This window comes from Arvicola amphibius, chromosome 6 (genome assembly GCF_903992535.2).
Source record: "Arvicola amphibius chromosome 6, mArvAmp1.2, whole genome shotgun sequence".
Taxonomy (NCBI): Eukaryota; Metazoa; Chordata; class Mammalia; order Rodentia; family Cricetidae; genus Arvicola; species Arvicola amphibius.
The window spans coordinates 132,970,975-132,998,377 of record NC_052052.2 but is presented as its reverse complement, the minus strand read 5'-3'; the positions used below and the strand labels follow the sequence as shown (position 1 = coordinate 132,998,377).

Below are 27,403 nucleotides of genomic sequence, written 5' to 3'. Positions count from 1 at the left end.
GCTAGGCTCAAAGTGCAGGCCAGTCTCACCAAGCTAGGTCACTTGGGCAGTCAGGGACTGAAGACCTGATTGTTCCCAGCACACCCTCCCCCAAAGATGGGGTGCCTGGAGGTCCTGGGGATGATGCTGAGGGAGTAGACAGCTTCAGAAGGAACCTGGGTCCAGGGACCAATAGGAGGAAACTATTAAGAAAAATTTTAAGAGGACAGAGGCACTCCTCTACCCAGCAGGTTTCTGCAGTGAAAACCGGGGGTGAAGGGCAACGGACATCAGGGTCAAATGAAGCCCAGAAAGACCTGTTGCCAGCTTCCAATGTCTCTGCTCCACATTGGACTTTAGAGACTTCTTAGAACAGTGTAAAGACTTAAGTCTCTCGCCCCTGCTGTGGGCAGAAGAGCGTTTCTGGAACCCACTTACAAATCTGAATGCTAGACATTATCTATTGATGACAGTCTAAGAAACGCACAGTGCATGTGTTTTCAGTGGGCAGTCCTACCAGCTGAACTTCCTAAGCTCCTCCGGAGTCATACTTTCCCGGGAGACCCTGTCCCTTACAATCATGTCCCACATGCCGTTTTGGCGGACAACCCTTGGGGTGGCTGGTAGACCTCCTGGGAGTTCCTCCTCTGCGAACTACACTGTCTCGTTTTCTGGTTGATCTGTCTCGCCGCGTCCCGGGCCTCCGCCAGGCTAAAACACGACCGGAATGCGCTGGAGGACTCGGGGCGGAGACGCCGGTAACCGAGGGGACACGGGGCGGGCCTGCCTGAGTCCGGGTCCAAGCCACTCACAGGCCGGGCAGATCGAGGGCGGCGCGGGGGTCAGCACCAGGCCCACTGTCCCAATTGCCGCGCTGTACGGTCCCGCGTCCCTGCCCAGTGCGGCGCCGCCCGGGGACTCCAGACTCCAGCGACTTGCCGATCCCACTCCTGCGCGGGCCGGGCAGAGTGCTCAACTCCGGGCTGGAGAATCCCGAGGATCGGTAGTAGTAGGAAAGAAAGTCTCCCTGGCAGCGCAGGGCCAGCCTTGCGTAGGAGCCGGCAGACTGGGGAGGCAGCGCCGCGCGTGGAGCGCTCGGCCAGGACAGCCCTCGGCGGGGCCCGCGGCGGGTCAGCGGGAGGCGGGAGGGAGGCGCCGCAGCCCGGACTCGACGTAGACGCCCGCGCCGCCCGCGATGGGAAGTGCCTTATAAAGCCGCGGCTCGCGCTGCAGGACAGACTCCTGGCGCCGCCGCCCTGTGTGCAGACCGCACGCAGCCGCTCCAGAAAGTGCACGGAGCCGGGGCATATCTGCGGGGCACCAACCTCGCCCCACGGGGACTCTTAACCGCCCTTGTGGGACTCGACCGCATCCTAAGAAGGACTCCAGGATCGCCGCTGTCCGGAACCACTCTGCCCAGGCGGACCCCGGGTGGGGGCCGAGGGCGCCCCCGGCGGCAGGGGTATGCGCGGTCCGCGGCATGGCCTCGGCGGTGTTTGAGGGCACGTCGCTCGTGAACATGTTCGTGCGCGGCTGCTGGGTGAACGGGATCCGCCGGCTCATCGTCAGCCGGCGCGGCGACGAGGAGGAGTTCTTCGAGATCCGCACCGAGTGGTCGGACCGCAGCGTGCTCTACTTGCACCGCAGCTTCGCAGACCTGGGTCGCCTGTGCAAGCGCCTCCGCGACGCCTTCCCCGAGGACCGGCCCGAGCTGGCGCGCGCGCCGCTGCGGCAAGGTGCGGGGCTGCAGGATTGGGGGCTGCGGGACACCGGGGCAAGGGGCGCCGGGGGCTGCGGGCTGTGGGAGTGGCGCTGGGGGAGAAATCGAGCGAAGAGATCCTGTCAAAGTACAATGAAGTCAGAGAGGGAAGAGTTACTTAAACTGAGACTGTTTCTTCCCTCTACTAGTCGACACCTGACATCTAGATCCCGGGTTTCCCGAAGAAGGGTACCCAGCAGTGGTTCAGGAAGGACTGGGAGCCGGCATGGAGCCTGGGGCACACACTCGTGGAGGATAAATGAGATGGGTGGGAAAGGGGACGAGGTCACCAGGACTCTCACCCGACTGTCCCAAAGAATGAGTCTGAAGAAGGCAGAGTTTTGCAAGGCGACACCCGGGACTGACAGCTACTGGGTTCCAGCCGCCTTCCCGCTATGGAGAACCAGTGGCGGCTCGAGTGGGTTTGCTGAAGAGAGTAGAGACAATTATAGAATGTCGGAATTGGGTGATTGCATCGTACGATCGCTGCCGGGGTCCAGCCTGGGAGAGCCCCGGTCCCTATTCTGCCCCAGGACAGTTGAGCCTGAGCGTGAAGTGCCACGCAGCAATTTTTTCCACCTCTCCTAGGAGGAGACCGCCCCGCCTGCATCTGTCGGGCCAACCCAGGGTCCCCACCCCTGAGCTTGGTCGGCATTCGGATTTGATTAGCCCACGGCCGCCTCCTCCTCGGCCTTGTGACGGTCCTGGTTGGCTGTGACTCTTGTTTTCTCAAACAGCGGTGGCTTCCCCTTTCCTACTGCCAGCAAAGGGACTGGAAGAGGGGAGGAAACCAGAGAGAGGCCTTGGTTGAGACCGGGAAGAATGAGGTGTGGGGCATTTAGCTGCGGACAGGAGAGATGGATAATTTCTGAGTAGACTTCTCACCAGTGTGTGGCCTCCCGGGGCTCCGAGATCCATGGACCTTTTTTCAGAGTCCTCCAAGCGAGCAGCAATTCTGGGGCAGCTTGGAGCGAAGTTACTCAAGGTTAGCCAGTACACACCTCCTTGGCCGCCTGTCTAGCTAAGGTCTGAGATAACCTCCATTCCCCCCTGGTGATATGCCCCACCTGTGTGTGGATTATGTGGATAATTAGCTCCATTCTCATGACACATCCCCTGGCAGACACATCATTTGCACAGATTGCCAAAGCCGGCCACGACTGACAAGCCTGCCATCCCAGCCCCTCCCAGGGGCTGAGCACCGTTTCAAGACTGGACCTGTTTTTATTGTTTCAAATTTGCTATTTGTTAAATTTTCAATGAATGTCTGATCAGGAAAGCATAACAAGGGTCTGAGGTTTACTCAGTGGCTTCTCCTGGAACAGGGCAGGCCATAAACTAGTTGAACTTCCAGGCAGTCCCTCTGACCTGGTCTCAGAACTCCCGTTACCCCAGGCAAACTGGAACCAGGTCTAGCCTAGGAGGATACCTATCGCCCCGGGGGGCTTTTGTGAGGAGTGAAAAAGTCGGGTAGTGTCTGCTGACAGTAAGTCTGCTAAGGTCCCTTGTTTACTTCAGGGCCAGCCTCTTCTGGCCAGGGTGGCTGGACCAGAGGGTGTGGGAAGGGGTGTGACGGCAGTGTGGAGTCACAGGTGGAAAGGCCTTCCCTGGGGCGGTCGGTCGGGAGGAAACCCTGGCGCTTGTTCACCTGGCCTCTTTTGCATTTAGACAAACTTCTGGAATCATCACATCACAGGTGCTTGACTGTCTCCATGCAGTCTCCAAAGAGTAAAACGAGGCCTATGGGAGCTGCCTTCAAGTATGTAAAGGGTGGGAGAGCACAGAAGTGGGGGTTAGATGGGGTGATGGAGTGGCTGGGGCAGCTGGGGTGAGTCCCGGTGGCTGGAGGGAAGGGAGTCTCTGACAGCCTGCTGTGTGACTATTAGAACTGTCTGCCACTGGTGGTCATTCTTATCTGATGGAAACCTCTTACAAGGGTCCAGCTAGTAGCCCCTAGACGAAGTGAAGGAGTCCCGGGAGCCCTAAAGGGTGACCAGGAGCCGTGCTCCATTCTGATTCTCCTTTCTCTGCATGGCTCTTCCCTGGGGCCACCCCAGCTCTGTTTCACAAAGCCAGGAAGGCCCCCCCTTTTTTACTTTGATCCCGTCAAGTTCAAGGAAGTCTTGTACCAAGTAAAATACCTCATCCTAAGACAAAAGAAGATTCTACCTCGTTTCCATGCAAATTTCTTATTTGCATTAAAGAGATGTCTGGATTTCTCAAGCTTCAACCAGGAAAGATATGCAGCTGGTATTTGAATTCCAGTCTGTCAGATTCTCAAGTATTTATTAGATTGCTAGGCTGTGTTAGGTTTGTGTCCTCGGTTTATTAGAGAAGCTTCCCAGGGAAATGGATCTCTGAGCTGCCGCTGGCAGGCTGAGCTCCTGACACAGTGGGCCAGCCATGGCTCCACCTTGACTAGGCTGAGTTCCTGACACAATGGGCCAGCCATGGTTCTACCTTGCGCTTCTGAATCTTCACGCAGTTGAAGAGGTGCTGAGCCCTCAGCCTTGATTCCCCCAGAATTGCCGTGAGAGAGATTTTAGATGGGGAGAATCAAACTTTTTTCCTCCCTCTGTGGTTTTATGCTTGGTGGATATCCATGGGCTTTTTATGTGTCCTGGTGACACAGGCAGAGATGCAGTGCCACTGCATGGGGTGGAGGCCCAGTGCTCACTACCTTACCTTCCTGGCCTTCTGTTTCCATGACCTAGGGTAGCGCTGATCTCAGGACCTGTCTTGCTTCTGCCATGCATCGCTTCTTCACCAGACCAAGTCTCTCCAGACACTAACTCGCAGTAGGTTGGTAGCTCACAACCTGGGGCTGAAATAGCCACCTCTTACTGTATTGCCCTCCAGCCCTGGGAGAGGAGGTGGCTGAGCTGCTTCCTGGGGACATTGTGTTTGTGTCGCCACAGTGGTCCCCTCTTACTTTTCTGCCCTTTCATCACGGGGCTGTGTCTTGTGTTGAAGTCCCCTGTCGTGTGTATCGCCTACTGGTTCAGGTTGTGAGAGTGAGACCTCTCGCTTTGTTTACTTCCCACACAGAAGGTCTGCGTTTGAAAGCAGAAACATTCTAAACTTTCCTGTCGACCGTTTGAGGTTCTTGGAGTATTTTGATCCTCTTTTTAGTAGCACCCATTGCAGATCTGTGACATCTGAGCTGGCCTGATTACCTCTGCTGCTGTAGATTCTATTTCAAGGTGGCCAGGTGAGCTTGAGTCTTGGGTAACTGCATTTGGGGTTTGCATGCATTTATGTGGTCCCATATTGGCTGCCAGGCACCACGCAGGTGCACGGAACAATGAAACGAGAAAACAGCAACCAAAACCTTGTGACCTATCTCTTTGATTCTTACATTTCGGTCGGGAGGAATGCATTAATAAACAAGATCACCAAGTAGCAAAGAGATCATTGTGGCTGGAGAGGAGAGTATAGTTAGGGAGCTGGAGAGGGGCAGATGGTGGTCAGTCATGGGCTCCATCATCACCGAGAGCTCTGGGCCAGGGAACTGATGTGATCTGAGTTGAGCTCTAATTGATGCCACTGAGAAAGATGGAATAGAGCGAGGGAGAGCAGGGAGGCAGGGCTGCTGGAGGGACCAGGCATAATGGGGCCGGTGTGAGAAGGAGATGACACTGATTGGCCTGGAAGCGAGAGCCATGGAGGTATTGCAAGTCTCTCACACTTGGCGTGTGGCACATTATCAGGGGATAATGGAGCGGAAGATGCTGCCTGAGGGTGCCAGCCTGGAACCTGGCATTTAGTGGCACAGTTTGTAATGCGAACCTGTGCAAGGTGTTTCTGTCCTTGCTATATTTAATTTCATCACCAGTGATGAGCATCTTCAGACATGGCCTCTCCCTAGACGTGAAAGCCACAGCTGGGACCGGACCAGGAAGGGTTGGACACTGATATAGCACCTGACTCCCACGCCTCAGACATGTGCTCAGTTCCCAAGGTCTACCCCAGGTCCCCATCACATTGCCCTCACCTGGACATCAGGGAGAAGTTGGATGTTACTACCAACCAGGGAGAATGGCGCCTGATGGATGAGCCAACTGCCACTCAGAGGCAGCAGCTTGACTTTCTCAGTGAGCGTGCTCCACACAGGTTTGGAAGCAGAGCAGGGCATGGAGTTGCCACCTCTGCCTGGCCTTCCATGTTGGGGTGGTGTGATTCTGCCCCTGACCTTTGCTGCAGCCACATCACCATGTAGAGCTTCCTCGGGGCCATGCTGCTCTCCTATCTGGGCACTTTTACTGCTCCTCTGACTCGCTCACCCATTTTTGACTTCTGTTTCTAGCACCCCTCATCCATCCTGTCCTGGGTTGCCTACTCCTCCTCTCTTCCTTGTTTTGTGTTTGCTCCCAGATCCATGTCCTGCTCCCCACGCCAGGCTCCACTCTGACATCCTGGACTCTCTTTTTCTTTGGTTCTTTTGTCCCGTCCTTCCTCCCTTTCTTTCTCCTCCCATTTCCCACACAGGGTTTCTTTGTGTAGCCTTGGTTGTCCTGGAACTAACTCTCTCTGTAGACTGCTGGCTTGAGCTCACAGAGATCCACCTGCCTCTGCCTCTGCCTCCTAAGTGCTGGGATTAAAGGCGTGTGCCACAACCACCTGGCGGCTCTCTTCTTTTTTCATAAATGATTTCTTAGCTGTACTTGGTTCCTGTTTCCCTGATTTCATGCCATAGATCTTGTACTATGCCTTGGATAACAATGACATCTGGGTTGTCTTTTCCATCTGCAGGTGGAACCTGTTAGAACTTAAGATAGCTAGTCCAGTGGCCTGCACCTACAGCTTTTCTCCATGAGAAAATACTGAAGGAGATACTTGCCTTTATGTCTCTACTGGGCCTCACTGTAAGCCCGCAGGCAAGGCACCCCCAACCCTGTGCCCGAAGGCTGCCCTTCAGGAACTTAGATCATTCCATTACAAATATCAGTTTGGGCCTGAGAGTTCTCTGCCGTCTGTTTTGGTAGACACATTTGAGAAGTAAAAGGAAATCTATTCATGCATTGTGTGTAACTGGAAATAAGAGTAGCCATGGTACTTGTGGGCAGTGATACAGAGAGACTCAAAGATGAGGCCTGTGGTACCTCTCCACAAAGCTCAGCTTGCTGCAAATGAGGGTGCAAGGGGGCTGAGAGGGAGGCACAAGTCAGCCTGTGTTTTGCTTGAGAATCTTCAAAGGTGAAAGTCTAGGCCATGGCACCTTCCCCTGGGCCAGCAGCAGGCTGGGGACAGGCACATACTGTCGTGTGTTGGCACTGCCAATTCACAGCAAGACAGTTATAGTGTTTCTCTATTTTGTGTTCTGGGGGTTGAAGTCAAGACTGTGCATTCCAAGCACCCACTCTGTGCTACACTCCCAGCCCTGCTTTAATGCCGTTTTTGTTCGTCTTTGGCATGTTCAGGTCACACTATGCTTCCACTGGCTAGTTTTAGTTGCCATCACTGGAAAGACTGTGTTTTGTCACTTCCCAGTCTGGAAAAGCTCCTGAGAGCCCTTGATCTGACTTTTGTCCCTGTTGGTGGGAAGAGGAGGGGCCAGAGTAGCCAGAGTTCTGAGCTCCATTAATTCCCCCCCCCCCCCCCCCCCCCCCCCGCAGCTACAGCATCTCCTGAATGAGGCCAGGTCTCTGGTATGTGAGCTCAGGTGCTGTTAACTCTCCTGATGACGTTGAGGGCGGGTGCCTGTCTTCATCCCACCCCCAACTAGGGTGAGGGTGGTCACAGGCCACATCTTGTAATGGATACATGCAAACTCCTTTTCCTGTTTGTCTGGAAAACCGAAGTCTCCTTCCCCTTCGCTGATGAGGAAGCCATGTCTCAGTCCTTGGACAGAACAGGGCAAGGAAGGGAGAGAAAGGGACTTTGTCACATAGTGTCTGGTTCCCACCATTATCATTCCTGCTTTCTGTTTGAGAACATTGGGGGCCTGGGAGATTGGGTGGCAAAGCAGGGGACACAGCCAGGTCACCATAGGAGGGCACCTCATTTGCTCCTAGACGGTAGGGGAAGGGGAGAGGGTTTGCTTTGCTTGCTCTGTCACCTGCTGCTTGCCCTATGGCTTTCAGCCAATCTGCTTGATCCTCAAAGCTTGGTATTTCTGCGCCCCCTTCTATTTAGCATACAAAGTAATAAGTTTCATGGTGACAGTCCATGCAAATATTTTTTTTTTCTAATTGGCCTTCCAAGCCACCCTCCCTTTCTCCCCTTCTCTCCTTGCTGGTGGTTCATTCTCGCTAGAACATCTGTGAGACAAGGTGTGACCGAGCTTCACTGATTAATAGCCACAAAGTGCCCAGCACCAAGCTAGACACATGGAGTCGCTGGCTATGCCCTGAGTGATCCCAGTAACCCCAATAAAAGGCCTCTAGGTAGGAGAATGGGAGGGGGCTAAAAATGGGGGTAGCTGGTGCCCGGGACCCCCAGCGTCCTGCAAGGCCGATTCACCTAAGAGCCTACTCGTTCCCAACAGTGCTCTTTGTAGGTGCGACCCCACCCTCCCAGTGACTCTGCCCTAACTGAGAGAGAGAATGAAGCACGTACCACAGTGGGACTGATTGGGCCTGTGGCTTCATCGGTTCCCAAACTAGTATTTATTGCTTGATGTGGGTCAGACTTGAGAGACTGAGAAATCCAGGGTTATGTGTGTGTGTCAGTCACTCTAAGAAACAGAATTGCCAAGCATGTGGGGTGCTTGCCTCCAGAACCTGCCTGGGAGGCTGTGGTCTCTTTTCTGCCCCTCAGCTCTTACCACTCCACCCCTCCCCAGCCTCAGGGCCTCTGGTGGGCCTCTATACTCCTTCCTCCCTCTGTCCCTCCCTCACCCTCTACATCAGCTCATCCTTCAGGCCTCCTCCCGCTAGGGTGAGTAGGTGCCTGCTCTGTGTTCTCCTGGGGCCTAGATGCTGCTGTCTGTGGCCAGCGATTGCCTCCTGACTGCCTGTGGCCAACACAAATGTCCAGGAGAGGCAGGGCTCCAGCCACTGTTTTGGCCACATCATCACCTGACCTCTGGTCTGTGAACTTTAGACAGTGTGCCCTTCCTGTGTGGAGAGGTGAAAATGGGCAGGTACCCTGTGCCTTTAAGACAGACCGTCAGGGGCTGGAGGAGTAGGGTAGCTCAATGGTAAAGCGCGTGCCTAGCATATGAAGGAGGTTTTAGGATTGCTCTCCAGCACAGGGGAAAGGAATGGCCAACTGACTGAGTTTCCTGTTTGTTTTGTTAAGACAGGGTCTCACCTTGTAGCCCAGGCTGGTCTCACATTTAATAGCCTCCTGTCCCGGCTTGCTAAGTGCTGGAGTTACAGGCATGTGCCACCAAGCCTGGCTCGTGAATGGCTTCTTTTGCTTTAGTTGGGGGAGAATAATGAACAGAGAAGAGGGATTAAGAGAACAGGAAAAATCAGCAAGCTTGGATTCAGAAGCATTTTTCCCCCACTGAGAAAAACAAAACACTTGGTCCCTTTAGGAGGCCCCTGCAGGGAGCAGGAAGCCTTGGAACCGGAAGGAAGAGCAGCTTCCTCCTGTGGGTTCCAGGGAAGTTTCTTTCTGGCTCCACCTCTTCTGCTTCTTTCTCCTGTGTTCCCGGTCCAGCTTTTTATCCTGGGAGAGACATGGAGGGACACCTCCACCTCTGTGGTCCCTGGATGGGACATCACTCCTCACCTCCACCTCTGTGATCCCTTCCCAGAAGCCTGGCTGTCCCCAGACCAATAGGACAGAAGGGAGGAGCAAGCCCACCAGCCAGAGTCCTCCGTGCTAGGGCTCCAGTGACCAGTTAGCTGGTATGCGGGGCTGCTCTGCCCTGTGTCAACACACACGTGTGCATGCCATGCGCTTATGTTGTGCAACTGCAATGAGCAAAGAGTCCCTGCTGTTTTCCAGGACTTGAGAATCCCCACAGGAGCCTTGTTTAGAGGCTGGGGTTCCTGACTAGTAGATGAAATTCTTGCCTGTGTGTTCAAGGCCTGGTTTATCCCTAGCAAGCCTGCCGACAATCAAGGAGGGTGGGAGGGAAGGAGGAAAAGAAAATAGATATTTAGAAAGTGCTGATTTTTTTTTTATTTTGAAGTATGTTGTCTCTAAAATACATGTGTATTCAGGCTTTTAGTAACCCCCAGCCCCAAGATTGTGTGTCCTCTCTTGCAGTGCACAAAAGAATGCTGCTGAGAGCCCTGCACTTCTGTGTGCAGTGTATTGACGGGCACATTTGTTAAGTGGACAAAAAGCCATTTCAATGCAGTTTGTTATCTGGCCCCGAGAGAAAATTTGCCCCCTGGGCTGTCCTTTGTGGGGGAGTCAGAAAAACGTCTTCCTGCTGATGAGAGGCAGGTGCTGTGGGCCGTGGACATTCCTTAATGGGCTTCTCTGTTGACCTCGGCCGCATCTTGCTCTTATGACTCAAATTCCTCTGCAGAAGCACTGGGGTTAGAAGTGCACCCTCAGCCCCACTGCGCCCCATCCCCCACCTAGCACAAGTCTTCTGCAGAGGAAGCCTGAGGTAGTGTGGCAAGTGTGGAGACCAAGCTCTGTTTAACAGAAACCTGGGACCTCAGACTCAGGTATCAGAGATTAGGAAGCAGATTTGTTTGTGCTTGTTTCATTCCGTTTGGGTTCCAGGAGTAAAGGTGTTTACTTTTGCCCAAAACAGCCAATTATAAAACTGTCACGGACTGTTCTTTTCTTGTGAGGCCAAAGCCCTTTAGGAATAAAAGCCACCTCCCTGGTTGTGGGCAGGGGTGGGGTGGGGGTGGGAGCAGCCCCAGGCTGACTCTGTTTTGAGATAGGGTTTCCCTATGTAGTTCTAGCTGGCTTGGAACTCCCTGTGTAGACCAGGCCTGGCTCTGCTGAATGTTAGGGTTAACGTAATGTACCACCATGCACAACCAGGTCAACATTTAGCCCCTGAGTTTTTATATATCATATAAATTGCTTACTGAAGTTTATATAGCATATTGTTAATAATTTTTCATGCTTTTAACTGTTTGTGCTAAACTTGGGTAAAATTCTTGAGTCACAAACTATGTGTTGGTAAATTTTAAAAGTTGAGAGTATGTGAGTAATTAATTTTTCAGAAATCAGGCAAATTTCAGGGACTATGAAGCCTTCCGGGTCAATTTTTCCCCACGTTGAATAGTCATTTCTGTGAGTGTGTGATTGAAATCCTTAGGCTTAGGCGGTGTGTTGTCACCCTCTGCTGGCCAATTATAGAACTACAGCCTCTCAATGTGGCTTTATGTTTTGAACGCGTCTGTACACATTCACAAGTATCTCATCCACCTGAAGTATTGACCGTTACGATCCCTGCTAGCAAATGCATGTTAGACATGACTTGGAAAACACAGTTGTTTATGCTTGCTTCATTTAGCTTTGGTTCCAGGAATGAAGCAGGTGTTTGCTTTTGATGAAATCAGTTAAGCACAAACAAATTCTTGGTTCTTTCCTTGCAAGACTGAAGCCCTTTAGGGGGAAAGGGCCTCTGGGCAGCTTGAGGCTGACTTTTCTTAAACCACTAATAGTATGAGGAGTATAAAACCCAGAAGTATCAGGTACTGTAAAGCTATTGTATTTAAGTACATTAAAAAGTAAAGTTCAAATTGTGGCTTACTATACACAGATGAGATTTGCAAGAGCCGGCCTAAGCCTTTAAGAGCCAAATGACTTAAATTCCAAGGAACTACCTCCGCAGGTGCAATAGGAGAATATGCAAATATGAGCAGATAGTGTACTGTGCTGGGGCCACCCTGCTTAGACCCATGACTCTTGTCGCCTGTCCCTGAAGATTAAAGCAGAAACCCATAGGAAGACTCCTCTCAGAGCACCACCTTTCACAGATGGCGCTTGGAGAGTCTGATTATTATTACCACGTGGCTGCAGGTATTCGGGGAACCCACCAGCTGTGAAACTAAGAAACCCCAGGAGTGTGAAGCAAGAAGTTTCCAGGGGAAAATTTATTTCATTTTCTGCATTGCGGTCCCAGAGTAGAGGAGGGAGGTGTGTGTGTGTGTGTGTGTGTGTGTGTGTGTGTGTGTGTGTATTTCACATGAAAATATTTTTTGATAGAAAACACTTTTAAAATGATTGAAGAGAAGAGCACTGTCAGTTTTGGGGTTTGGCTGCCAGAAGCCAGGTGGTAACTCATTCATGCTTTGCTGGCCTCGGGGCTCATAAGGGTAAGGGCAGGGTGCTGAATGGTGCCTCTTTCCTGCTTTCTTGAGTTTGTGCTCCTTGGCCCGGGGCTGTAACTGCAGCAATGGTCTTCAGGCTGTATTGCTGTGAGGAAAGTTTTGGCAAACACAGAGGAATCCACCATTTTGCAAAGCTGCTGCCCTGCCATCTGGTTAAGGGGTGAGTGTTCCTTGTCACTCAGGTGAGAGTGGTTTTGGAGACAGGATGAGGCGCCTTAAGAAAGCCAAGCTAATGCCAACTTGATCATTTTGGAGCTTGCGTTGTGAGCATCTCACAGGCTTTCCTTCCCCATTTGGATGTCTCTCCCTGTGACTTTTGCTAAGAACACCACTTGGTTTTCATTCAGAATCATAAAGACTGGTCGGAGGAAGCAGATGCAAATTCACCTGAAGGGCTTTGTAGTCTGAATGCTACTGTGCCTCTGACTGTGGCCAGAGGCTGCCCTGTGGGCACTGGAGACTTGTTGGCCAGCAGGGCCTGTTTCTCAGTGTTGACCCATAGCTGTGGGAAATGGCAAAGCATGGAATTGGTAAGGTGGGCTGGTGTCACAACCAGGAGGGCCAACGTGCCGACGGCTGTTTCTAGAGGCCTGAAGGGTGCCTGTGCTTTTCTCTTCTGTAGCCAGGAAAATGGGTCATAGCAAAGACAGAGTGCAGGGCATGAAGTTCATGTTGAACATGAGACAGACAGCAGGCCATCTTTTCAGCAGGCCAGCCTTTATACTACGACATCCCCCCTCGTTTATCTGAAATTCACGGTTCACTGGGAGGTCTCTATTTTCCTTGTGCAATCTGGCTGCCCTGGAAGACTGATGGTGTTAGATGATCTCCCCTCGCGGTGACGAAACAGGGACCAAGGCATCTCATGGAAGGGAGAGCTTAGGCGGCTTTTTAGCCCCAGAGTCCAAAATGGCTAGGGCAGCATGGCAGCCAGCGGTGGGCACTCAGCAGGAGCAGGGAACGGGGAGCTCACATTTTGAGCCATAAGCAAGAAGAGGTGAGAACGAGAAACGGTACGGGTTTTTAAACTCTCAAAGCCCTCCTTTTGTGACATATTTCCCATAAGGCCATGCCTGCTAACCCTCCCCAGTGTCACCAACTCTGGGATGCGTGTTCAAACATCTGAGCCTATCTGGGGACATTCTCATTCACACCACTACACTGGCTAGAGCAGAGTGTATTTGCCTCTCCGTTGGTGGTTGTAAATCCAACCGGGAGAAACAGAGATGTAACCAGGGCTCTAGCATCACAGCTAATGAGCTAGAATCAAGCTCCTTCATTGAGAATCCAGACAGATGCTTCCGCCTGTAAAGTGTGTAGGCTGTCTATACGCTGGCTGTACAGGAGGATGGTCTCCTATGAACCACGCTTTCAGAGAGTGAGGGTAGGTCCTGTGTCGGTGTAATGGACTCCCGTCTAGGACTGCAGTTCTTGGAAACCAGAGGACGGTGTTGCTTCTTTGAAGAAAGAAGCTCTGTGGGACTGTTATGTGATTTCCCCCTCTCTTTACGAATAACTTTCCAAGGAGTGCTGACTTGGCTCTGTCCACTGCAGACTACTCTGTAACAAGGAAGGATGTTTAAAGTGACCTAGTGCAAAGAATAGTGCCTGTATTCTCATCCTCGTGTGTGCACACAGCCATACCCCCCTGTATCCTCATCTTGTGCACACACAGCCACACCCCCCTGCATTCTCATGTGCACATACAGCCACACCCCCTGCATCCTCATGTGCACACACAGCCACACCCCCTGCATCCTCATGTGCACACACAACCACACCCCCACACCTTTATCCTCATGTGTGCACACAGCCAAGCCCTCCTAATGATCGTGAGAAAGTGAGAAAGGTGTCATTGATTTCTGTCATTGTGTGAACATTGTGAGAACATATACACCAGCTGTGCTGTTTCTAGGTGATGTCTCTTATGGAACCACTGTCATTCATACCATGCTGTGCCCCAAACACACCAGCATGCCTCTTATGACTCTCTGTTTCTCTCTTTGAAGAGCCCAGAGCTTTGGGAAGACATTCAGGAACTCTGGCACCTGCTGTTTTCTGCCTTTCTTTTCCTTTCTTCAAAAGACAGGGTTAGGGTGGGACTTGGGAAGTGAGGAGGGTGGCCCAGCCCCTCTCTCTGGGGATGTCCAGGGTGTTGTCCTTGAATGTGTGCAGATGCCGTGCATATGAAGCCTGGGGTTTTCCAGTGGAGCCGTCACAACCCACTCTGTCACCTCGGGTTTTCACATTCCATGGCTGACCACCTATGGTCTGGGTGGCTGAGGACAGAGGGAGCAAGGGAAAGAGAGAGGGAGCGAGGGAGGGAGGAAGGAGGAAGGGAGGGGATCAGAAAATCTTATCAACATGCAGCAGTACTTGCGTACCCGGAGGGTCATGTGAAGGAGGCACTGGCATGGCCATTAGGGATATCTTAGGCTAGCCTTTCAAAAATGCCTTCTCATTGTATCTGGGGACTCTCTGGTAGGAGCTCCCAGGAACTATGTGTTCTGGTACTTCCTAATTTCAATCAGGTTGTTTTTAGAAGTTATTTTGATCATGCTTGTTGATCTAGGTGATCAGTTACCTGAAACCTTAGCACTTTACCTTTTGTGAACAAAACCAAATCAGAATCTGAGAGAAACTTTTGGGAACTGGCCACAGTTCTGGGATCTAGGTCTCTGGGGTTCTGGTGCAGTTTGTGGGGATTGTGCCATTCTGGTCATACAGAGTCTTGGACAAAGTTAGTATACAAAGGAATCATAATTCCATCCCTTCAAAGCTGCTGGGGGAAGCTAAAGTGGGAAGTCTTACGTTTGTATTGCTCATGGGAGACAGAAAACTCCACATCTCCCACGTATGTCCTTGAGCTATAAGACTTTAAAAATAACGTGCCGCAAGCCCGACATCCAGTCAGAGCCTGTGGTGCCCCCTCTGTGGTGCCCATAACAAGTACTGGTGCTTGGGTTCCTGGAGAGGGCCATGACTCATGCCCGCATGGGCTTTCTTTGAGATCTTTTTCCCTTCTGAACGTTGCATTTAGATGACTTGCCTAAATATGGGCTCCGTTTTCACAGGCCTTGTGGTCTGGGCAGCTGGCACTGGCTGAGTGAGTCCTTGCTTGTGATATATCAGGCCTATTGGGTTCTGGGCCACCCACCCCGTGTGCAGCCAATCATGCTGATGGCAGCCGAGGGATCCCTGGCTAAGCTCTGACTGTGTGCAGGTGTTGGTGGTGTGGCCCCAGAATGTCCCACTGCAGGGGATCTTCTACCCTTGTCCTTCCACTGTCATTTTGGGATGTGTGGCACCGATAGCAGGAGAGTTACACATCAGTGATGTGCACAGTGGGGAGCGGTAACTCAGGACCTTACAGGTTAGCACTTGGCACACACAGGGCTGAACGAATACCGAGTCTCCACTATGTGAGGCTTGGTTTTCTGTTCTTTTAGGCCAAATGGTCTCAAAACAAACAGCTCCCAAGTTTCAAATCACATGCCACCTTGAGTAGCACGATGGATTAAGCTACCCCACCCTGACTCTCCTGAGATGAGAATGGTTTCCCTGTCTCGTGTCTGCACCCTGTATTTGCTATCCCGCCACCAATCATTAGCAGCTGCCTTGGGATCTCAGTACTCAGGGTCCTTTGTCATCCCGCCCCCCCCGCCCCGCATTTTGCTTAATGCTGGCCATAGAACGGGAGACTGGTAATGCTGGCCATTGGGGCACGCAGAGAGAAGCAGCTACAAAGCCTGTCTGCAAGGGAAGAGGCGAATAGTCTCACTTGCAAAAGGATCCCAAACCCCAAAACAAACCCTACCAATGCAGGCTGAGGTAGCGAAGATCTACTGAAGAAGGCATTGCCTGTCTGTAAAATTATGGAGGTGAAATTCATGGTAGCTTTCCCATCTCACTTCAAACTGTGAAAGCAACAGCTATGGCCACGGTATGTGATTTGGGCTGAATTATGGTAGAATAAAACTTTTATCTTTTTGGGTCTGGGTCTATCTGTGGTTTCAAGAATCCATGGGAGACACTGAGACATTTCTGTCTTAGGTGCAGGACATTTTGCTGTGGAAGATGACATAGGGGTGGTGTCCTCATCATGGGACACACCTGTTGTCTCTCTGTTACTTATTTCATCATAGGCTGCTCGCCTCTCTGACCTGGCCATTTCTGACTCTGTTCTAGGACTGCTTGCCATCAAGGAAGCACACGACATAGAGACCAGGCTCAACGAGGTTGAGAAACTGCTCGAGACAGTCATCAGCATGCCGTGTAAGGTGAGTGAGGCGTCTAGGGGGGGGCAGGAAGGCCAGAGTGTCCTAGCACCAAGCAGACTTAAAGACAGGTCCATGCATCTCACTCGGTGTTTCATTCCCACTAGACGTCCCGGCAGACCATCAAGGGAAGGAAGGCTTCTGTGAGCTCTACCAGGTTCTTTCGAATCCTGGGGTGTGAAGCAGGAGGGGACAGGACTTCTCTGGAAGCAGCCAGGAGCCCCTACTTTCTTTCCTCACCTCAGAATTGCTCTCCTGTTAGGTTTAGAATGAGCACCAGGAAGCCAAGGACAGTGTCAGCATTATTGGCAAACTGTGGTGTTCAGTTCCGTCTCCTTGGAACTCACACACTGAGTCTATAAGCTTGATGTGGAGAACTAAGAATTTATCTGAAGGACAGGCAGAACTCCCTAGCTCTTAAAGGTTCTGCTTTCCCCATGGGCAAATGGTGGAAGTAGAAGCAACCAAGCTGATAGTAAAGGAGGGAGCTGTGGTCTGGGAAGTCCTTCTGTATGTGTATTGCTTGTACTGGTTAATGAATAAAGAAACTGTCATGGGCCTGCACAGGGCAGAATAGAGGTAGGTGGGGAAAACTAAACTAAATGCTGGGAGAAAGGAGGTAGAGTCAGGGAGACGCTACGTAGCTGCTGGGAACAGACAAGCCAGAATCTTGCCTGATGGGTTAAATTAAGATGTAAGAGTTAGCCAATAAGAAGCTATAGCTAATAGACCAAGTAGTGATTTAATTAATACTGTTTCTGTGTGGTTATTTCCAGTCTGGGCAGTGGGGAATGAACAAGCAGCCTCCTACAACAGAGCTGGGTATAATCCACCAGCTATGTGCAAAGCATTCCACAGAGCCACCCACCCTAGCCAGAGGCTCACCTGTTAGCCACTTGTAAACAAGAAACTACAGTGATCCACTTACTGGGCACAGGTTGTCAACCAGCCCCTGCACAGGCCCGGGATTGCCTTCTGAGCATCGTATCAGTTGGGGTTACCTCTGTGCACAAACTTCACCCCAGCACACACATGGGACCTACTGTGGAGAGCTTTTCATCTTCAGTAATGACTGTGTTTGTCCCCAGTATTCTAGGTCAGAGGTTGTACTCACCTTCTTTGAAAGATCACCTCTGGATCAGGTGTTAAAAAATGATAATGTCCATAAAATTCAGCCCAGCTTTCAAAGTCCTGTCAAAATATCAGGTAAGAGCCGCAGCGAAGGCATGGGAGAACTGCTCTGGGTGGCTGTGGTGGCTGCAAGGTCTTTCCAGCGTGGCATTTTGTTGGGCAGGTTCAGCCTCCCCCTTGGGAAGAACAGAGGGCATTTGGTGAGATGCTCAAAGCCACCTGTGGGAGGGGTAAGGGAAGGAGGGAAGACTGGCAGGGACAGAGTGATGGTGTCTTTACCACATAGGGATGACAATCCTAGCTGTGTGCAGGGGTGAGCTGGATGGGTGGGAGAGGTCTCCTCGATATGGCTGTGAGTGTACGGGGTGGGTAGTCCATCTGGGCTGTTTGGTATCTGGTAGCTTCCTGGATTATCTTAAAGGAGAGTGGACGGTGTAAGGGCCTAGGGGCCCCTTGGTAACTGGGACGTAGCCTCTAAACCTTCTTTCCAGCTGATCACAAGTAGTGAGGCTGTTTGTCTGGGTTGATGTCTGTCCTACAGGGTCACCACAGGCTCTGACGTCTCACTGGCTGTCCAATGGGGCTCTGATTGCCTACCGTAGTGCATGGACAAGCTTCTGTTCCTGAGTCTGAGTGGGAACAGTGCAGAGTCCTAGGCCTGTGTGTTGTACGATTTCATCATTTTGGGCAAATGGGAAAGAGAACAGCAGAACCCTTAAAGGGGTGGGACACGGCTTCAAGATGACCAGGAGGCATCGCAGTTGAGGGGACAGTTTCAGGCGCTGCCCCTGGAGGAGTCCCCTGTCCCCTGTCCCCGTCCTGCCTTATTTCATCATGTAATGATCATGTCATGATGTAATGACCACATCACCATGTGATGGAAAATAATGAGGTGGATTTAAAGGGATGAATGCAGATGCCACCTGGGGCTTTAAGTTTGTTTTTATGTGTTTTCAAGGACTGGTGACAGGTCCTTGCTGCTGTATGAGAACTCGCTTAGTGACCTTTGCTCATGACAGAGGTGCAGCATCCAAGCCTACAAGGGCAGGGATCTTGTCTTCCTGTGCACCTTGAGACAGCAGACCACATGAGATGTTATACCTGGCTCCGGAGACTCTGCAAAACGAGCTGCTGCCTCAGAAATGACCAGGCATGGGAGAGACAATGAGTAGGAAGAAATGAGGCAGGGGGATTGGGAATCTGCCCCTTAGGCACTGGTGGACCTGAATGGAAAGTGTTGGCTGGGCACTAATTTGGGGTCAGGTTGGCACAGAACCCTGGCTAACAAGAAGGGAATTTGTAAATGACCCGCAGCTAAAAGTCTTGGTGCAAGGTATGGGGTGTGTATGTGTGTGTGTGCACATGTGGTGTGTTGTGGGGTTGTTGTTGTGTGAGGTGGCAGTCTGGGTGATAGCTTCCTGCTAAGTGAACTGTCTGGAATTCTTCTATGGGTTTCTTCCACTCCTGGGGCTCTCTACCCTTCAGTATTCCTAGCCTTCCTATTTTGGCTCCCAGAACAACCAGGCCTCCCTCGAGCCGGAGTTTCCTAATATGAACTGGAGTGCATGAATCTTAACTGGAGTGTATGCAGCGGGCAGCTTTCTGTCAGCTCCACTCTCCACCGAGGGAGCAGACACATTCAACAAGCTGCAAAGACTTCCACATTGATTTCTTTTTCTTTTTTTTACGATTTATTTTATATGTGTGAATGTTTGACCTACATATATGTCTATGCACCACATGCATGAGGTACTTATGGAGGCCAGAAGAGGGCACTGAATCCCTTGGAACTGGAATTATTGGTAGTTATGAGTCACCATGTGGGTACTGGGACTCGAACCAGGTCATTAGCAAGAGCAACAGTTGCTCTTAACTGTTGATCCATCTGTCTCCTCAGCACCTCCTCCCCACTCCCCTTGTCCCCAACCACTGATTTCTATTGAAGTTCTTTGTTCAGAAACACTGGCATCTTCTTGAGGAAACTGTTCCCTTGTGGGTACCTCAGATTTTCCAATCTCAGTGCCTTTATGGACCGGTGTGTTTCTGGGGATGTGGCTCTCAGGAGAAGGCCCAGAATCTGAGGAGTTCTGGCTTCCCATGAACCCGTGACCTTGACTTTTCCTGTTGCCTCTCTGTTTCTCTGGAGTTCACCCCATGTGCTCACATGAGGACCCCCAAACTGACTCCTGCTGTTCAGTGCTCTTCTCAAAGCCTCCCTGGCAGAAGCAAGCCCAGCTTTCTCGTCATGTCAGACAGATTAAAGTCTGAATGGCGGATGAATTTTAATTTTGTCGCATCATCTCCACACCCTGAGTCTCCTCCCCTGGACTCTGGTCATTGTTTGTACTGTGACCCTCAAGAGTCACCAGGCAAGTTCTGCCCATCCATGGCCATTCTCGTCGATTCTATCCATTTAGGAAATAGAGGTTGATGGACAAGACCTACCCTGACCCTTGTCTCTTCTCTTAAGAGGTTTCTTCATGCACTCTGGCATTTGGGGAGGTGGTGGGTGTTATGGAGTTGGCACAGATCCCCCCTCTCTTGGGATGGCGATTTACTGAGCCTGGACCCTGAGCCTCCAGACTTTTCTCTTTGAATGTTGAAGCCGTAGGTGGTGAGGGCTCCACCAGATGGCACTAGACATTGGTTGTGCTGAAAAATCTTAATATTCTGGGGCCTCGTCAAAGATGACCACTCAGACTTAAGCATTCCTTTTCTATGTTGACTTAAATGTGTATTAAGCATGAGAGAGCACAGATCTTAAGTGTTCTGCAATGAGGCTGTGACTGCAGCTCCAAGGAAACAGAGGTCTCAGCTCCACCTAGTTAGGGCTGGTAGGACTGATAGATTCCAAAAATCACATTGTTGCCATTCAGGGTTTGAAAGCAAATAATTTTTTGTGCATGTTCTTTAATCTAGTATCTATTCAATGTTAGCATTAATTTTTACTGTATGGGGAGAGACGTATTAGCCAGTTAATAAAAGGATATTGTCTGTGCTTTTGTTCTGTTGCTGAAATAAACTGAAAGCATGATGTCTGGGAGGACTTAGAAGGGGGAAGGCTATACTGTGAACGCTCCCTTGACTGACTGAAGGTCTGCAGAAGAAATGGGATCAGAATTGATGAGCTGAAGGGGTGGTGGTATAAGGTACATGTAAACTTTGCCGTAAGTACGAATTAGGAGAACCACTATCATGGCACCATGCACGTGGATTGGAAGATGTCCAAAAAAAAAAAAAAAAAAAAAAAAAAAAAAAAAAAAGAATCCATTGATGGAGATAAGATAAGCAGTAGGTGGAAGTTCAAGGAAAAGCAGGGTTTGCCCAGTATTAACAACGTATTCTCTAAGATATTTGTTAATAGTATTGGATAATGGGCCTATGGATATTGTAGAGTACACACATGCACATAGGCATACCCCATATTTCCACGCAGGGGCGCTCAACAGGTCCCTTGGGGTTCCTCCCAATGGCACATCACCTTGGTCTAAGCAGCTGGGAATCCAGCTCCAGGAAGAGTTGCAGAGTAGTTCAGCCGAATTCTTTATAAGTCACGAGAAGCAAGGAAAGACCTGGAGCCATCGGAGTCAATTAGCTCAGTGCAACAAGGGGCCCTGGATCAGATCTGCAGCAGAAGGGCCGTTAGCAGAAGACAGGTGAAACCCCACTGAAGGGGCTCTTCCCTAGTGACGTCGTCGTTCCCTGGATGCGATGAGGGACCCTGCATGAAGCGCTGACAGGAGGGGAGCTGCTGGGGGACACCTCTGAGCCCTGTCTATGTCCTCGTGGCTTCCCTGGATTACAGAATATGAACATAGGAATATAAGAGTATCTCGAGGTCTGGGGTGTGCCTCAGTGACAGAGCCATTGCCTAGCATATTTGAGGCCTTGAGTTTGATTCTTGCATCGGGGTTGATGGAGTTAGGGATGTGACTTCAAAAATTAAGCTAGTTAGTGATCTGTTGTTGTTGTTGTTGTTGTTGTTGTGGGTTCTAAACTGACATGCAAGAACTTCATGCAGATTGTTTGAGAATAGCCTGGGGGCCATGTTGTTTTTCTATATTTGTGCCCACCCCTAGTGACTCACTGCAGCCAGGCCCACTTCCTGAATGATTCCCAACCTTCCAAAGCAGCATAACCAGCTGGGGCTAAGTGTTCAAACACACAAGCCTTTGGGGGACATTTCACATTCAACCACAGCTTCACCCTCGTGTGAAGACTGGCCCAAGGGTAACCACCCCTTCAAGCCGTTGTTCAGTGGGTGGACGGCGCCTGCGGAGGGCGCCACTGAACAACTCTTAAACCGATGGCCCCGGCAATTAGTTGCGTGTTAAGGTTAGACTGTCTTTGTTGTAAATTTTGAATAATTCCTCAGAAGTCACAGCCCTTCTTAAGACACTGTTTGTTAAGTGAATGGAGGAGATAAAAATACAAAGTGTCCCAGAATCTTTGTCCTAGTCTTAGCTAGCACAGGTATAGGAGGGTTGTGTGTATCTGGCGAGGATTGGAGCCTGCTGTGGTACCTGTTTTTGTCAGTGTTTCTCAGTGAGCCATCCCTCTCCGAGCCAGCTTGGGATGGCTGCATTAAAGGTTTACAGATGCTGTGTGTTGAGAGGCCTGAGGGCTGATGGCTCAGAGTGATGAGGGTGAGGTTGGGGATCCAAGAGGAACCAAGAGCTTCTCCGGGATCATCTTTTGTGAAATACTACTCATTTGAGCAGGGTCCCTTTGTGACCTGGTGGAGGGACTCTGAGGGACTTGGAGACCAATATACTTATTGTCCTCAGAGCCCAACTGGCCTTGGGAACTTTAGATCTCATTTATGTTCCCAAAGACTCTTTGTCATAGACAGCCAAGGACTGACTTGTTCCAAATCCATTCTGGAGGGACCAGTATAGACTGTACTTCCTAGACTCTGCAGGATACATTAGACATGCCAATAACTCCAGGAGTGTGTACAGAAGTGACTCGCATGAGTGACATCTATTGGAACTCCCAGGATCCCTTCTCCAGCCCGGATTCCCTTGGCAAAGGGGTGGGAGAAGGAGACCTAGGCTGTCAGTCAGCGGTGTGGAGGCTGCACAGGGGCTGCCTGCACTTCCTCAGACAGACAGATTTGGGTCAGAATTAATAAGAACAATAAAGAAATTGGCTCTCTGCTGCCTCGCCCTTTGAGTGGGGAGGCTAAGAATCGGAACTCGAGTGGGGTTTGCTGGTTTTCAGTCTGACAGCTCATTGGCTAAGCATCTTCCCTTTGTTCTTCGTACAAAGAAATGTAGCTGGCCCAAGTTCCCAGACCCACCCCTTAGTGGTTTGTAGTCTCTCCCAGGTGGAAGAGAGAGGAAGAAGGCAGGGGAGGAAGCCAGAAGCTGATAGCGCCCCCCTCACCTGTGTGACTGACTGGGAAGTGCTACAGGAGATCCAGAACACATGTTAGCTCCTTCTCCAGAAAGCCCCATGTGCTTTTCAGCGAGGACTTGGAAAACTGACTGAATGATAATTTTGTGAGAGGAGGAAACCAAGTTTTCTTTATTCTGTTTGGGTGGTTCCCTGATTTTCCACATATGGAGAGGAGTTCACAGAATGGAGCACCAAGTGCCTAGAAAGGTTAAAAAAAATAAACAGGAAGTAATAATTTCTTCATGGAAAAGCCAATTTCTATACTCAGGAATAAATTAGACCATGGTCAGGTGGGGAGAGGACTAAGATAATCCTTTAGAAACAAAGGCATCTGATGTCCCCTAACCCTTAAGACGGGAGAGATACTCTTTTTTTTTTAATAATTATTTTTATTTTGTGCACATTAGTATTTTTCTTACATGTATGTCTGTGCGAGGGTGTTGGATCCTGGAGTTACAGACAGTTGTAAGCTGCCATGTGGGTGCTGGGAATTGAACCTGGGTCCTCTGGAAGAGCAGTCAGTGCTCTTAACTGCTGAGCCATTTCTCCAGCCCCAGGGAAAGATACTCTTGTTGGCTGTGTGTGCCAGGAGGAGAGGAGGGGCTAAAGGCAGCTGTGTCCCCAATACGAGGATACGACCTAGCAAACTAAACATACCCATTCTCTGGAGTATGTGTTAAGCTTGGATTTTAGGGTAAGAGCCTGGCTTGAGAGGACTAACAGAGGTGGTCCTGAGAATGAAGCTCCGCTGCTTATGAGTCAAGGACCAGAGATGAGCGAGGCTCACAGAGAGGGGAAGATTCCAAGGCTGAGATGGCACCTAGACTGCTGAGCTCCTGAGGGAAGGCAATACAGTCTCTTCTGAGATGTCAAGGCTGTAGTAGATAAAAAAGAGAGAACCAAGCCCTTCTGGGTTTTGCATAGTAAGATCTCTGCATCTGTGGGTCCAGAATCTGTGAAGTCAACCAAGCGTAGGCCAAAATACTAGGGAAAAGTACTATGTCTACCGATCGAGCGTAGCCCTTTCTCCTCGGTCATTATAATAGTGAGTTACATATCATTTACCTTGTATCAGTTTTATATGTGATCTAAAGATGATTTAAAGCCTAGAGGGAGGATGGGTGCAGAGTCCAGAAACACTGCCCCATTTTGCATTAGAGATTTGAACATCGTAAGCTTTGCTATTCAAAGAGAGTGTCTGTAGCTAAATGGATGCTTGCTTGCCCTGATGGGGCCCAGGAAATCATGGGATACTAGAGTTAGGCAAATCCTTAGAGGTTCTCAAATACAATCTTGAAGGTGTCCCATGGAGGAGAATAGTTCCAAGGCCATGAGGCTACAGGCTAAGCCTCCAGCTTAGTGACTGCACCAACCCTTCACTTCACCCTTCCAGGCATAGGAGAGCCCTTGTAACCTAACAGCCGGCGTAGATACAGGAAGTCACTTCTGTTTGTTGATATTTCCAAAGAACCCACATCTGTGAATACAGGAGAAATCTTAATGTATATATACGATTTTATCAAGCAAAGCCAGCAGGTCGCTCTCATCGGATGCTTAGGATTAACCAGGATGTGGATGTTGCCACCCCCTTCTCAGCTAGGGCTGAGGTCAGACAGGTCAGGAAAACGAGATGTCACACGTCATAGTGATATATAGATTCTGCCTCCAGCTCGAGCCCAGTCCTCTACCCACTTCCCTTCATCCTCCACTGTAATCCCAGAGGGACTGGCGTGTGGGAAGGTGCTCGGATAGCCAGAGGATTCTCCTTCAGGGAGACGCACACTGCCCCTTGGGCACTGGTGTCAGCACCTTAATCTGTCTGTCTGAACCCTAGAAGGATTCTCTGGGCAGTGGGAGGGAGAACTAGGGACAATGGGTGATGGGGGAGGGGAGATTGGTGTGAACTTCAATTCTAAAGTTTTGTTTCACAGCTTCACACACACACACACACACACACACACACATGCACACACATGCGCTGTATGGTCCCCTCACCCTCCCAATATTCTCTCTTGCCACCCTCTCCCTCCCACACAGAACCCCTTCTCTTTACAGTTCCCCTTCCTAGTTTCATGACTTTTTGTTTTTATGACACGTACTATTTAATTAGAGTGGCTGGCATGAGCATGGGTGCGAGGTTATTTATTGAGCAAGAGCAACTTGACACCCGCGAGGACTATCACTTTTCTTCCCACGGTTCCCATTACTAATTGCCTGCAGTTGCTTAGGAAGGGGCGGGCCCTTTGGAGTCCCTCTCCCACCCATGACAGGTGTTGATGGCTCCAGTCTTGGTCAGGTAGCCTCTGTTGTTGTGAGTTCCTGGGTGCAACAGCTATAGAAGACAGCATCACATCGCCTTCCTCCCCATCCTCCAACTCTTACATTCTTTCTTTCCCCTCTCCCGCAACACTCCCTGAGCCTTGGAGAGGGTGCTATAGATGCCCTATTTGGGGGGCAGGCACTTAGCATCTCTTATTCTCAGCACTGTGATCAATTATGAGTTTGCATTAACAATCGCTCACTGTGGAAAAAAACTTCTCTGGCCAAGGCTGAGAGCGGTCAATCTATGATAAGTCCTGAAATTCTAAACCTCAAGTGCTGACCTCTCCTGAATACTTACCTGATTATGGCTTTGGTTTTCAGAAATCATGAGGTCCAATGGATTTTGTTTGGCAAACACAGAGACGATAGTCATTGACCACAGCGTACCCAACGGGAAGGACCAGCTCCTGGACGCGGATTCCACAGAGCATCTGTGAGTACACCGCTTCTGATGCGGTTTCATACTTGGAGCTGAAAGCGGGTGGTGTGTGCAGTGCTCTACAGGCAGGAATGGACACGTCCCATTCCAATATGGACCCGGCCGCAGACTCTGCCAGTTTAGGAGTTCCTATTTTAAAAGATTGTCTCCTATTCTGGTGAGAGTTTGGTTAACTGATCTAGGGAGAGACCTAGTCACCCAGTCACTAGACATGAGGGGAGTCCTTGCAAGCTCCTGTTCCCTGAGGACATATCGCTGACATCTGCCTATCCCCCTGCTGCTCTCCAAGCTGACATGGGGCCTGACACAGAACAGGAGCTGGAATGTCACCACAAACAAAGGATGAGAGCCCCACCGACCCACTGAAACAAATGGGGACAGTAATTGCGAGGGCACCAAAGCTCAGAAGCTCTTCCTGCGCTGTGCCGCCTGTGTTTTCCAGTCTGTGCATCCAGGGTTCTTCCCATGTGTCTGCCGCGTGCCTGGGAAGGACCTCATCTCACTGATGTCCCTCGTCCCCTTCCACAGAGCCTGTATCCCCCAGTGTCCTTGACTCTAGCTGCGGTCCTGTAAGGTGGCCTTCACCTCTGTCATCTATTTCAGGTTCGAGAACGGCGGTGAGTTCACCACAGAGCTGGAGGATGGCGATGACCCGGCAGCTTATGTCACCAACTTGTCCTATTACCACCTGGTTCCGTTTGAGACAGACATTTTGGACTGAGTCTCTCCATCGGGCCTTCTCTGCCTCAATCCTTGACTGCATGTCCTCATGCTGTCCACTGGTGGCCCCAAGGGCCAAAGCTGCTGCTCAGCCTGGGCCTCCCAGGGTCCTGAAGTTCACCAGGCCTGGATATCCTGAAAGCGGAGGCATAGGGGCTCTTGATGTCCACAGGCTGACTCCAGCCACTGGAGGCCACACGTCCTGCAGCTCTGAGAGGCCTTCTACCTGCCCTCAGCCCGCCAGCTTGCCTCTTCTCCTGGGACACACTGTTCCTGCGGGCCATGCTTCCTCTTGTTCTCATTGCCTACTTGAGGGGAGCATTCCGCTTGGTCACATGGTTCTGACTCCCCACGTTTCTCTCATGTGTCAAAAGGCACAAAGCATTTCAAGAGGATTTTTGATAAGTCACTAAGGTCTGGACCACAGGGGCAGGGGATATTAAGTGACTCAGGGCTTCCCTGAGATGTGTGGCTTTTGTTTGCTTTACATCTCCTCCCTGGAAATGGGGTTTGGGGTCAGCTGGAAGGAGTGTTCACAAAGGGTCAACCCTGGAGGGGAGGGATCACCAGCTTCAGGGAGGGGAGAGCATGCACCGTAAAGTGCATACGAACCCAGTGTAAAGTTTTCCTCCAGAGGAGAGTTCTCTCTCTCTGCCAGCACCCGAGCTCTTCTGCCAGGCTGTGATCCTGTTACCATCACCGAGGGTGCTTGAAGTTCCTCCCCTGGTGCACTCAGTGGCATAATTGCCCTGATGACTCAGGAAGGATGGGATGGGGAGGAAAGGAAGCTTACAGCTTGGACCACAGGAAGGTCTGGGTTCTGCGAGCTCCGCCTCCTCACTGTGTCTACTAACGACCAGCACTTGCTAATGTAAATAATAGTAAATTATTGAAAATTCTAATTCTTTTACAAAGTCTGTTTTTAATCTATTTTAATTAAATAAACTCTATTGTTCTACTTTGATCGAGTGGGGTTGTTTGTGTAAAAAGGTGTGGTTCCTTTTGTCCTTTGCCTAGGGATAAGAAAGAAGGCAAATGCTGATATCCACGTCCTACCCCACCTCCACCCTGAGACCTGACCCTAGCACTCACTCTTCCAGACACACTAGTATTTAGGAAATGTGTTCTCTCCCTGGGGGGTGATCTATTCAAACCAGATAATGAACAAACAGCT

At 50.7% G+C, this 27,403-nt stretch overlaps 1 protein-coding gene across 1 annotated transcript; it reads left to right on the top strand.

Moving 5' to 3' along the window:
• The first annotated feature begins 769 nt into the window (after positions 1–769).
• On the top strand, positions 770–27,193 carry Pxdc1 (PX domain containing 1). The gene is made up of 5 exons (XM_038332948.2): positions 770–1,715; positions 16,129–16,220; positions 17,306–17,423; positions 25,392–25,503; positions 26,113–27,193. The coding sequence occupies exons 1-5, from the start codon at positions 1,460–1,462 to the stop codon at positions 26,228–26,230; spliced, it is 696 nt and encodes a 231-aa protein (XP_038188876.1). The 5' UTR covers positions 770–1,459; the 3' UTR covers positions 26,231–27,193.
• Positions 27,194–27,403: the final 210 nt, after the last annotated feature.

What these genes read in the sequence shown, in the direction of transcription:
- Pxdc1 (XM_038332948.2), top strand. Translation starts at nt 1,460, where the DNA reads ATGGCCTCGGCGGTGTTTGAGGGCACGTCGCTCGTGAACATGTTCGTG. An exon ending in AAGTCCTGTCAAAATATCAG is followed by an intron (nt 17,424 to 25,391) that starts GTAAGAGCCGCA and finishes TTTGGTTTTCAG; the next exon opens with AAATCATGAGGTCCAATGGA. An exon ending in GCGGATTCCACAGAGCATCT is followed by an intron (nt 25,504 to 26,112) that starts GTGAGTACACCG and finishes CATCTATTTCAG; the next exon opens with GTTCGAGAACGGCGGTGAGT.